This window comes from Prionailurus bengalensis, chromosome B4, assembly GCF_016509475.1.
Source record: "Prionailurus bengalensis isolate Pbe53 chromosome B4, Fcat_Pben_1.1_paternal_pri, whole genome shotgun sequence".
In the NCBI taxonomy this organism is placed as follows: Eukaryota; Metazoa; Chordata; class Mammalia; order Carnivora; family Felidae; genus Prionailurus; species Prionailurus bengalensis.
The window spans coordinates 114,898,319-114,910,852 of NC_057358.1; the positions used below are offsets into that span (position 1 = coordinate 114,898,319).

Consider the following 12,534-nt stretch of genomic DNA (forward strand, 5'->3'; position numbering starts at 1 on the left):
GAAGGGCACCAATAAAGACAGGGTGGACAGAGTGCTTTATCTGAAAAAATGTAAAGGCAAGAAACTGCAAGCTTTACAGCTGTAAATCACTGTGCCTCCAACTGTAAAAAATGACTTTTCTAAAAAGCCAAAACAAGAATTCTAGTATATGCAGGTGTGTAGGGAAAATTCTACTGGAACAGCACTTTTCCCTACTCTCTCCAAATGAGAGTGAGGAAAACAGTCAGACACAAATATCCACCGTGGGTTGAAAACACAAAATTCAATTTAATGTATAAATGAGTATAATAATTCTAATCTATTTTTAGGCTTAATGAGTGAAAAAAAAAAAATTTTTTTTTAAGTAGGCTCCACTTCCAGCATGGAGCCCAACGCAGAGCTTGAACTCATGACCCCGAGATGAGCTGAGATCAGGAGTTGCATATTTAACCAACTAAGCCACCCAGGTGCCCCTGGGTGAAAATATTGTTTAAAATTAACATTAGAGACGCTATGCTCTGATGCAGTGATACCTCAAATGTATTTTGCTAGTAAGAAATAGCAAGAAAAAAGGGAATAGCTGCTCTTTAGTTCCTTCTCACCAGAACCCCAAACTTCCCCAAATGCAAGGATTCAGAAGGGCAGGAGAGGAATATACCGCCCCAGACCAGAGGCATTCCATCCTATGTGAAACTATTACTAAACAGGGACTCACTTGTGCAAAAGCCTCTAATTAAACTGCAGTAAGGAGACTTCTGATGAAAAAGAAGAAAGCTAAGCACTCAGACTCTGCACATGAACATGTTTTTCCACTTCATCTGTCCAAATGATAAAATATACAAATACATACAGTGCCAGTTATTATCGAGGGGCAGATAAGCTCTGGCGCCTTCCATCTACAGCACCTGCAGTCTATAGATTTACACTGCAGAGGTTCGTATCACAGCTCCACCAACCATTTAACACCTCTGTGCAGGCTTCTATATCTGTAATGCAGGACTAATACTAACATCCATATCATAGGATTGCTGTTGGAATTAAATAAATTAATGCATGTAACATGCTTAGAACAATGCATCATACATAGTAAGTGCTCAATAAAAGATGTCTTCCTTACATAATAAAAACCATATGACCAATCTCACTTCAAGAACAGTTGTCACACGGCATTCTGGTGAATGATTCATACCCTAAGTCTGAATTTAACAATTCAAAACTTAACAATGCTTTCTTTGCCCAACAGTTCTTGATGTCTCTCTACACGTAGTATTCGGACACTAATAGTTCTTGTGGGAACTTGATAATTATATATAAGACCCTATCCATCACACATACTGGATTTCTGGAATATGCTATACTTTTATGCACTTTCTCCCTCTCCCTTTCTCCTTCCAGCTTTCCTACCTGCTAGTCCATCTACCCAAACTCACTCCCTCCTTCTCTTCAACTTTAATAACATTCTCTCATCCTTACTTTCCTTGACCCTCAAACTAGGGTAAATCTCATGTATATCTTCTCTCACAACTCACCTCACCTAATTTCTTGTTTCATGACGTGTTTCTTAGACAGGGATTGTCTTTAGACAGGGATGTCTTTCTTGTTCACCTAGCTTAGAGCTAAATATGCATTATGCATTTCAATAAATGCCCATTTAATTGAACTGAAACATGCCTTAAGAATGGATTTTTTTAAAAGGATAATAAAAAGGCAGACAAATTGCAATGTTATGGAAAAATGAAATTCGGCATTGGGCTCTTAAATAGCTTACTAAAGTCACTTTTGTCCCTGCCCTATTTTAAGGGGTGAAGTGGATGGTAATGTCCTTAAGGGTCATAAAAACACAGACTTTATGGGGACATTTTCCTTAGAATAAATTAAAACATCTTTAAAAGTTGTGAAGAAATAAAGGCACCCGTAATCTCAAAACATAAAAATAACATGTTATGCTTCCTTCTAGTATTTTCCTGATATTGTACAATGCCTTCAGTTACTAGATTGTAAAGACTTTGAAAATAAAAAACAGATTTGCCCAAAACAGACCAAATTACTGAGAGACACATACTGAAAACTAAGAGTTTAAAATCTCAACAGGAAATAGCCAAAAAGCAAAATATGTCAACATTAGATTCTGAAACCAATGTCTAAAAGCACTTTAGAGACACTTGGCTGGCTCAGTCAACAGAGCATGTGACTCTTGATCTCAAGGTCATGAGTTCGAGTCTGAAGTTGGGCACAGAGATTACACTAATTTATTTATAATAAATAACATAGGAGGACTTTTATAGCTGAATCCTAATAATTTAGAAACATCTGAGTTGTAGGCCAAGTCAGAATTATAAAAATTTTGATCTCTAAGTATCCTCAGGGGATTTTAGAATAGCTACAACCAGGACTTTAGCAAATATACAATACCCTGAATAGTGTGGTACAGCTCTGAAAGACAAAGAAGTCTTTCTGTTGATTCTCTGAGGGCTCATCCAATCACATAATAGTTTCTGCCACCAGAGATGCTAGGACCAGTTCTCAGACTATGGTGATGTTACATCATATCTAATCCACAGATTAAAGAGAACTATTTAACATTAAAAAAAAAAAAAGTTCACTTAGGAAGCATTTTTAGAAATTGCTAAGACTTCAGGTGAAGTTAACTGATTCCCTATTATTCCACCTCTTAATTTATATATTCATGCTGATGTCCTTCATACCCTAAATTTGCAAAGAAAATTTTAACTATATAATAAGATACAAGTCCAACTCATCTTTCATACAGGAGTATTCTTGATATAAAATTACTACATATGCCTTTCAGATCTATTTTGTTTTTGGAAAATGAAATTATATAGTAATTAGGCACCTGCATCAAAACTGTGATTACTACAACTGTAATGCCCAAAGCCCTGGTGGATGCTATCCTCATCTCCTTGTTTCTGTATTTCTCTAGTGCATACGTATCTGTAACTCATGATAACAGATTTAAATGTTATGTTCACAATCCATACTACCTGAATCTGTAGCATAACTTATTTTCTTCTTAAAACCACTTACACACAAGTAAACCATCCTATAAGGTATAGAGGGGAAAAGCAAAGATATCAACTTGTAAGCAGAATCCTAGTTATCCAACTTCTTTGCCTACAGACTCATCAGAGAATGAAAACAATCGGCATTCTAACGTGTAAAACTCTATGCCTGTGAAGTGGTCACAAGTGTGGAAAAAATTATGAACTTCTGCTAACCAAATGCATATTTCTGATGCCATAATTAGTCAGCATGGTGGATACTCAGGCAATGCTTGATAATCTGACAAAACTCAGTTTCTATTGTGGGAGAGCTGATCAACCTGGACTGAAGAAAGTGCTTGACAGAGAGAAGCTTAAATAACACCACAGAGGCACCTGGATGGCTCAGTCAGTTAAGCATTAGGCTCTAGATTTTGGCTCAGGTCATGATCTTACAGTTTCATAGGTTTGAGCCTGCATCGGGCTCTGCACGGACAGCACAGAGCCCACTTCAGATTCTCCCTCTCTCTGTCCTTCCCCTGCTCATGCTCTCTCAAAATAAACTTAAAAAATAAATAACTATTTTTAATTTACTTTCAATTATGTCCACATTTCATAATCAAAACATTAGGCAGTATATTAAACAATATCCTTATAACCTGAAAGTTTAATCACTACCAAAAGTAGTCCAGGGATTCTTAACCTGGAATCCATGGAGACCAAGATGATTTACAAATAAGCTTGTCAAGAATCTGAATCCCAACGCACCTGGGTGGCTCAGCTGGTTTAACGTCCTGACTCGATTTTGGCATACTCTACGGGGCAGAGCCTGCTTGGGATTCTTTGTCTCTGCCCCTCTCCAGCACTAGAATGTGCACACCCTCTAAAAATAAACGAACTTAAAAAAAAAAAAAAATCTGAATCCCCAGAAGTCACCCGCAAAAGTAAGGCTTATAGGATGGTCAGAAAATTCTTAAATTGGGACAACAACCAAAAGAGCCAAGAATCACACTATTTCTGGTCAAATATTTACTATAAAAGTTTATCAGTTTCCTAAGGATGTTTTAATTACATATAACAAGTCCATCCTCATCACATAAGATTTCATGGCTTTTTTTCAATGGGAAAAAAACATTATTGAACTTTCAAGGCTTAAAAAAAGGGCCAGTTTCCTAAATAATTTTTCTTAGTAAAAACTACCTTATATACTAGAATAGATATCCAATGATCAAATGAGTGGCTTTTAAATAGTGCTGGGGGAGGGGCGTCCTGGGTGGCTCAGTTGGTTAAGCACCATACTCTTGATTTCAGCTCAGGCTGAGCTAGGCATGGAGCCTGCTTAAGATTCTCTCTCTCCTTCGGGGTGCCTGGGTGGCTCAGTCGGTTAAGCGTCCGACTTCAGCCAGGTCACGATCTCGTGGTCCGTGAGTTCGAGCCCCGCATCAGGCTCTGGGCTGATGGCTCGGAGCCTGGAGCCTGTTTCCGATTCTGTGTCTCCCTCTCTCTCTGCCCCTCCCCCATTCAAGCTCTGTCTCTCTCTGTCCCAAAATAAATAATAAAACGTTGAAAAAAAAAATTTTTTTAAAGATTCTCTCTCTCCTTCTTCCTCTGCCCCTCCCCTGCTCACACACACACACACACACACAAGCACGTGTTCTGTCTGTCCCCCCCTCTCTCTCCTCTCTCAAAAAATAAATAAGGAAAACAGTGATAGGGAAAAAGTGACATCTGTATTTTTAAAAATCAAAATTATTAAAGTAAAAAGTATACACAACTCAAGCCTAAATGCAGAGTCAGATCACATCAGGTTTTTAAAAATCTGGAACCAAACCTCACCAACAGAAGAATAAAAATCTAATCTAAGCAGGTTGGTTTGCCAGGTTTTAATCAAATAAGTCAACTCCTTGAGTAAGTTAACTACTGTTAACTTACTGTTTCTTAAGGCTATATTTTAGTTTTCATGATTTATTTTGAGAAAACAAAAGAGCATCACTCTATTTTTTTTATTTTTTTATTTTTGAGAGTGAGAAAGAGAGACAAAGACAGGGCATGAGTGGAGGATGAGCAGAGAAAGAGAGAGACACAGAATCTGAAGCAGGCTCCAGGCTCTGAGCTGTCAGCACAGTGCCCGACACAGGGCTCAAACCCACAAGCCACAAGATCACGACCTGAGCCGAAGTTAGACACTCAACCAACGGAGCCACCCAGGCACCCCAAAAGAACATCACTCTTAACGTAATATGTAAATCTGAAATAAATTTTTGACCAAGGCCACAACGACAGATCTCATTTATCTGCCCCCCAAGTAACTGTAATTCTTTATGACGAGTAGGTTAGGGAGGACCTTTTATTTTAGGTGTCTTTTAATGTGATTTCAAGCTTTAATTGCTCAGTCACTTTGAGAGACTAAAAAAGCTCTGGCCCAGGAAAAGAGAAAAAAGCAAATTCTAAAAATTCTAGCAAAACATGAAACTGCCAAGATTCACTGTAACTCACATGTGTACAAAATACCTCTAACTATGAGACTATTACAGCACTGTTTGCATGCAAATTTGGAGGACAATCTAAAAGTCAGCAATAAGGTCTAACCATATGGTTCCACAAAGAACCCCTTTAAAAAAGGAGTCACCCGGGGGTGCCTGGGTGGCTCAGTCGGTTAGGCATCGGACTTCAGCTCGGGTCACGATCTCATGGTTTGTGGGTTCGAGCACAGCATCAGGTTCTGTGCTGACCGCTCAGAGCGTGGAGGCTGTTTCGGATTCCGTGTCTCCCTCTCTCTCTGCCCCTCCCCTGCTCGCTCTCTGTCTCAAAAATAAACATTAAAAAAAAAATGGGTCACCTCAAAGATGTATTGGTTTGGAGGGAATAGACTAAGCAAGGTATTAGCAACAGGAGGAGGGGAACAAACCTACTATATACATACTAAGTCTCTCTGTCTTTCTGGAAGAACACAATAAAAATAATGGTTGTCTGGGCAGGAGAACTTCAATGCTGAAGGACAAAGGAGAGTATTAATTTTCTCCATATACCCTTTAGAACCTTTCAAGTGCTGTGCTCTATGTATGTATTCCCTATTAGAATAAAAAATTGACTTACTTTTCAATGAAGTAGAGATTGACTTTTGGCTCAGACACTGGTTTAGATAGAATCTACTAAGCAATAACAATGTCAAGTTATGATATAGCATAACTCTCCTAAAACGTCTTCCAGAAATTAAAGCACACTCATTCATTCAACCAACAGTTCAATGCCTACCACATCCTTTAGATATTAGAGCAATGCCCAAGTCTTCTAAGAATCCCTGTCTTCATGGAGATTTAGTAGGAACAGAGATAAATGGTATAAAATATAACTTCAAATAGTGATAACTGCTACACAGAGAGGGAAATAAAGGGAATAAAGAGGAACTACAGAGGAGGGGGAGAGGAAAGCTGTGTTTTGAGATGACACATGAGTCAAGAACTGAACAATAAGCCAAAACAAGCAACGCAGTAAACAGAAGGAAAGCCCTGTGACTGGAACAAACTTAGTCTCTTATTGTTCAGTGTACAGCAAAGCAACAGTGTGGATGCAGTGGAGTGACCCAAGGAGAGACACGCAGGAGATGACCTCCGAGGTAGGAAGATGTAAGGCAGACCTTGAAACTAAGCGGGGGTGGGGGGAGTCAAGATTTTATTCTAAATGTGATGGCGAACCTTTGTAGAGTTCTGAGAAGGGGAGTGACATGATCTGTATTTTAAAAGGTAACACTAGCTGCTGCTTAGGAGGCTAATACAGTAGACTAGGCAGCAAATGATAGAACTGAAAAGTGGTTTCAGAGAGAAGAGTAAATGTGTCTGATAAAATATGTCTGGGTGGATCAGTAGGTTAAGCGTCTGTCTGTCTGACTCCTGATTTCAGCTCAGGTCTTGATCTAAAAGTCAGCTTAGATTTGTGAGTTTGAGCCCCATTATCTGGCTCTGCACTGATAGTGCAAAGCCTGCTCGGGATTCTCTCTCTCCCCTTCCCATGTGTGTTCACGCAGGGCGTGCATGCACATTCTCTCTCTCAAAATAAAATTTAGGGGCGCCTGGGTGGCTCAGTGGGTTAAACCCCTGACTTCAGCTCAGGTCATGATCTCTTGGTTTGAGCCAAGCCCGGCGTTGGGCTCTGTGCTGACAGCTCAGAGCCTGGAGACTGCTTCAGATTCTGTGTCTCCCTCTCTGCCCCTCACCTGCTCACGCTGTCACTCTCTCTCTCAAAAATAAAATAAACATAAGAAAAAAATTTTTAATAAACAAACTTAAAAAAAAAAGAATATATTTTGAAGGTTAAGGGGCACCTGGGTGGCTCAGTCGGTTAAGCGGCCGACTTCGGCTCAGGTCATAATCTCGTGGTCCGTGAGTTCGAGCCCTGTGTCGGGCTCTGTGCTGACCGCTCAGAGCCCGGAGCCTGTTTCGGATTCTGTGTCTCCTTCTCTCTGACCCTCCCCCCTTCATGCTCTGCCTCTCTCTGTCTCAAAAATAAATAAACGTTAAAAAAAAAGTAAAAAAAAAAAAAAAAAAGTTAAGTGCCTAGAGAATTTGCTAGTGGATTGTATAGGGGAATCTGAGTGGGACAGTAAATGTGTGAAGAGTAATTCAAAAAATCACCTTATATTTGTATAGTTATTTACAGTTGTCAAGGTATGTTTACATACATTATGTAATTTCATTATAATAAGAGGCAAGGGAAGGTCACACCAGGTGAAAATCCAAGTTCTGCCTCTTGCCAGTTTTAAGGCCCCAGGAAAGTCATTTGAATGATTTCTAGACTATAAAAGGTAGTCTACTTCACAAGATCAAGATCTGCAAGTATCAAAAGGTTCAAGAATTTTGCAAATGTAGGGGTGCCTGGCTGGCTCAGTTAGTGGACATGCAACTCTTGATCTCAGGGTCGTGGGTTCAAGCCCCACACTGGGTGTAGAGATTACTTAATAAAAAAAGAATTTTGCAAATGTAAACAATGACCAGTTGGAGGTAAACAGCATCCTATTATTAGCTGTCCACCACCACCACCACCATCACATTCTATATGGAACCTTGTATTGTGGTTGACAGAGGAGGCAAACTTAAAAAAAAATTTTAATTAAAAAACAAACATTTTTGCACTGGCTGTTATATGTAGGGGATGAATCACTGGATTCTACTCCTGAAATCATTACTGCACTATATGCTAACTGACTTGTGAGTAAATTTTAGAAAATTAAAAAATAAATTCATTAAAAACACTTTTACTGAGTAAAGGAAAACATACATAACATAACAACAACAGGCACTAGGAAAAACATTACAGGCTTGTAATCTTTCCTAGGGATTGGAGAAAACAGTTCTTTTAAGATAAGCTATAAAAGGCATTGAAGTTAAACCACTTAACTTTTACAAGATAAAACTCAAATCAAGCCCCTTAATAGAGATGTGCTATCCACAAGATACTGTAAAATTATGATCATGAGTTATCACTGTCTTAGTTAAATAGTAAAATGAAAATACCTAGTGTAAACTAAATTATTGTGTGCCAAATGAACTAAATTATGAGGCCTTCAATTCACTGTCATAAGTCATTTCTGTAACTTCATTAAACAAAGTTTCACAGAATTTATTTTTCCATCCAAGGCTTTTGTATTACTGCAGAATATGTCCAGAGTCAAGCAAACTGGAAAAGAAAAAAGTTAAATTTTTAATTCATTACGTGTTCTGCAGAATTATCTTGAATATCAATTTGTATTATGTAGTTGATGACCCGAATACAGAAAACAAAAATTTAAATGAGGGATCCTCTATCCCTCATTTTCAACTGGGCCTCAATAAACATCATGGGGCCACGTGAGCAAAACTACATCGTTAAGAACCATCCAGTGCACACAGCAATTAAACTGCCTTGTGCAGAATCTGAGACAAATCCATAATACAACAGATTTCTCACTATGAAGGTTCACTTTATTAAACTCCAGCATACCATGACAATCTATGCTACTTCCCTGATTTCTAAGAATTTCTACCACATAAAACATCTTATTTCTCCAAATCAAACACCTTTTAGGTTAGAGATATCCTCGCCATCTCAGATATATTTAAGTGCAATTGCACGAAGCACTACACAATACATCATCCTTCAAAAGATCCTGGGCTTGCTATGAATCTCCCCGCAAACTTTGGAAGAACAAACCAGGCTATGCCAAGGAAACGATGCTGCAAGTTAGTCACTTTAACTCGCATACAGAGGTTCTGAGGTTCTGAGCAATAGAGGTTCAACGAAAATTTTGATTAAAAATGACAAGAAAGTTCAAGGTTTTGTTTTTGTGCACTGCAAGAAATATTGCACATCTGAGGACCTGATATTACGTAAAGAATTTACAAAACAAATATGTCGATTTCCATGCTTCCATATGCATTTGTCAAAGTGTAGTATTTATAAAGAGCCGAAGAATGGTTTAAAATTAAAAGTGCATAAAATCAAGAGGCAAAGGATTTCAGTCTCCCATACCTGCGCTGCCCCTCCCCTCCCCCAATGCTGTGTTAAACTATTCCCTCTGAGCAAAAACAGCTCTCAGAGTTTGCCAACCAGAGTAAAATCACTTCACAGAGATAACGGGCGGAAACGTATTTAAAAGGGAGGAGATCACGAAAGCGAGGGGAGCGGGACGCGGAGCCCCACGTCCCCGGACCCCAGCAGCCAGCGGCGGACATGTGCCTTACTGCTGCAGGACGCGCGGCCCTCCCGGAGCCGCCTCCCGGGGCATAGGGCCCCGCCCGGCCTCATTCTCCTGGTTCATTCATTCTGAATCCGGGGCTTCCGCACCCCCGCGCTCCCGCCCGGCCCAAAAGAAGGCTCCAGGGCTGAGGAGCTGTGTCGGGCCACAGCTCCCGCCCGAAGTCCGGGCCCCGCCGCGATTCCCGCGCGCCCGCGGCCTCCTCCCAGGTGGTCTGAGAGACTGCAGAGGCCCGCACCGGCCCGCACCCGAGACCAGAGCCCCGCAACCCAGCGGCCCCACCCTCCGCCAATGTGCAGGCCGGGCCTTCCCAGCCTGCGGGGCGGCCACCTGGAAGCCCCCGGTCTCCGCCGCCCGGCTGCCCCACCGCGGCCGGAAGTCTCCCCGGAGCCCCCTCCCCAGCGCCTGACTTCCCTCGCCGCCGCGGCCAGACCCTCTCCGCGCTGGCCTCGGGCCTCCCAGCGCCGGCCGCGGGCCGAAGGAAGCGAGGAGCCGCGCCGCCGGGTCCGCCGAGCGGGCAAGAGCGGAGCACAGAGCCGGGGGTTGGCCTGGGCGGTTACCTTGATAATCCTGCGGGGCAGCCCGGCCATCTTGTCAGATCCCGAGTTCGGCCTCTGGTCTCGACTCTGGCTCCGCTCGCCTCACGCACGAGTGGAAGTCCAGGGCTCCACTTCCGGGGGACGTTGCCGCGCCCGCCGCCGCCGCCGCCGCCGCCGAGGCCCCTCGGGAAATGTAGTCCCTGCTCGCGCGCGGGCGGGCTTCCCTCGGACCTGGCCCCCTCCCCCGCGTTCCCCGCCCCAACCCCGGCCTGGGGATGGCGGAAGTGACGAGTCCCGGTGGGGCAGGGAGTTGGGGGAGGCGGCGCCGGGCGGCGCGGAGCTCCGGCGCTCGTGGCGGAGCTCGCCGCGCGGTGGTGGGACTGTGGGCCCGGCGCCCCGCCCGCACCAGTGGGCGACGTAACAGAGGCCCGGGCGCGGACGCAGCCCATTCATTCATCCGCTAGTTTTTTGGTTCATTCAACGTTCCTGCATTGCGCGCGGCCGCAGTTGGCGCTGCGGTGAACGACTGCGGTGAAGCTGAGCTGCGGGCCCCTTCCTTTAAGGGAGGTGGAAGATGGGAACTCAGTAGCCAAACTCGTAAATGCGGGCTTCGGAAGTTATCCGCGAAAACCCTAGCCAGAGAATTTTGATATTTAAATTTCACATAAATCGGTCCCCTTAAAACCCAGAGAAAGCTGAAAGAAAGCGTTTGGAGAGAGTTGGGGGCAAGGAAGTGGCTTCTGAACGCCCGGACCTCGTGGTTGAGACGCAGTGTTGCTAGCTGGAAGAATGACCAAGGACAGGATTAGGGAGCCCAGAGTAATCCCTAAAAGAGGGATTACCCATGGAGCGCAAGGCTCTAAAGGAAGATTAGAGTGGCGGTACCTGAAAATGGGATTGTTCGGGAAGCATTTTTGTGACATCCTGGTGATTGCTTGCTTGCTATAGTTTTTTCACGGGTTTTATTTTAATTCATCTTCACAGCAATCTTAAGATGTTGTCTCCACTTTACAATGTGCACTTTACAAATGTGGTCCAGAAACGTTAACTTTTTCCAAGGTTATGCAGGAGAAAATGGAGCTGTTTTGATCCGAGGCGTGTCTCCCAAAACATGGACCCCTAAACTGCTTAACCACAGTTTTTCCTAGCACAGCACAGACAGTAGATGGTGAATAAAGAATGCCAGGTGCTGTGTTGGGGGTTGAGAATATAAAGACCCTAACTGCCTGCCAGTAACTTAGAGTCCAATAGAGTAGAGAGACAAGTAAACAATTAATTACAACCCAGTGTGTTAAGGGGTATAATAGAGGTTCCTCCGAGGCGCTGTTTGAGCCCACAGGGGCATTAATTGATTGACAAGTCAGAAAAGGTTTCCCGAAGAAGTGAAGTACTTCAAGGATAAATGAGAGTCTAACTGACCTGGTAGGGAAGAGCATGTCAGGCATAGTAAATAGCCTGTGAAATGGCACTGGACTACAAGAAAATAATTGTATATCTATGTCTGTATCTACATCTATTTATATGTAGAGAAAGAGAGAGAGCATCAAAGAAGTGGAGACTATGAGTGCAAGAAACCTAGTGAAAATGATAAGAAAACATGTGTGGGGCACAATGCAAAATGATTACATGGATTACCTCATCTAACTATAAAGTTCATAAGGTAGGTTCTCTTATTACCAGTGCTTTTTAGATGAGAAACCAAGCCTCAGAGGTAATAATGAGAACTTCACATAACCAGAAGCCTGAAATGAGTGGTTCTGTGATTAGAAGAATCTGGGATAGTAAATGACATCGGACAAGGATACTTTCAGAATATTTTAGAGAAGGCCCAGGAGAATTCACCCTGATAGGAAGAAAAGCAGCATGACTATTAGGTTAGAAGTGTGTTCTTCCAGTTATCTTGTTGCCTAACAAACCAGCTCAACCTTACTGTTTAAAACGACAACAATCATTTACTTAGCTCTTGAATCTGCAATTCGGGCAGGGCTTGGCATGGAAGGCACATCTCTGCCCCATGCTGTGCTGTGTCAGCCTGGGCAGCCTGAATGGGCCCAGATCCACTTCCAAGATGGCTCACATAGCTGGCAAGTTCATGGGACTATTAGTTTCTCTCCAAGTGGGCCTCTCCCTGGGGCAGCTTTGCCTTTCTCAGTACATGGTGGCTAGATTCCATGGGTGACTATTCCAGCTAGCAAAAACAGAGGCTGAATCGTCTTTTTTTGACCTAGCCCTGGGAGTCACATTGCATCTCCCATGATAATTTATTGGTTGACTAATCACAAAAACC

At 42.7% G+C, this 12,534-nt stretch overlaps 1 protein-coding gene across 1 annotated transcript in view; it reads right to left on the reverse strand.

The window, feature by feature from the left end:
• Positions 1-10,626, reverse strand: part of UBE2N (ubiquitin conjugating enzyme E2 N) — a 36,718-nt gene extending 26,092 nt beyond the window's left edge. The window contains exon 1 of the mRNA XM_043562097.1: positions 10,269-10,626. Coding sequence (XP_043418032.1) covers positions 10,269-10,298 — 30 coding nt within the window. The 5' untranslated portion in view covers positions 10,299-10,626. The remainder of the gene's footprint in view (positions 1-10,268) is intronic.
• Positions 10,627-12,534: the final 1,908 nt, after the last annotated feature.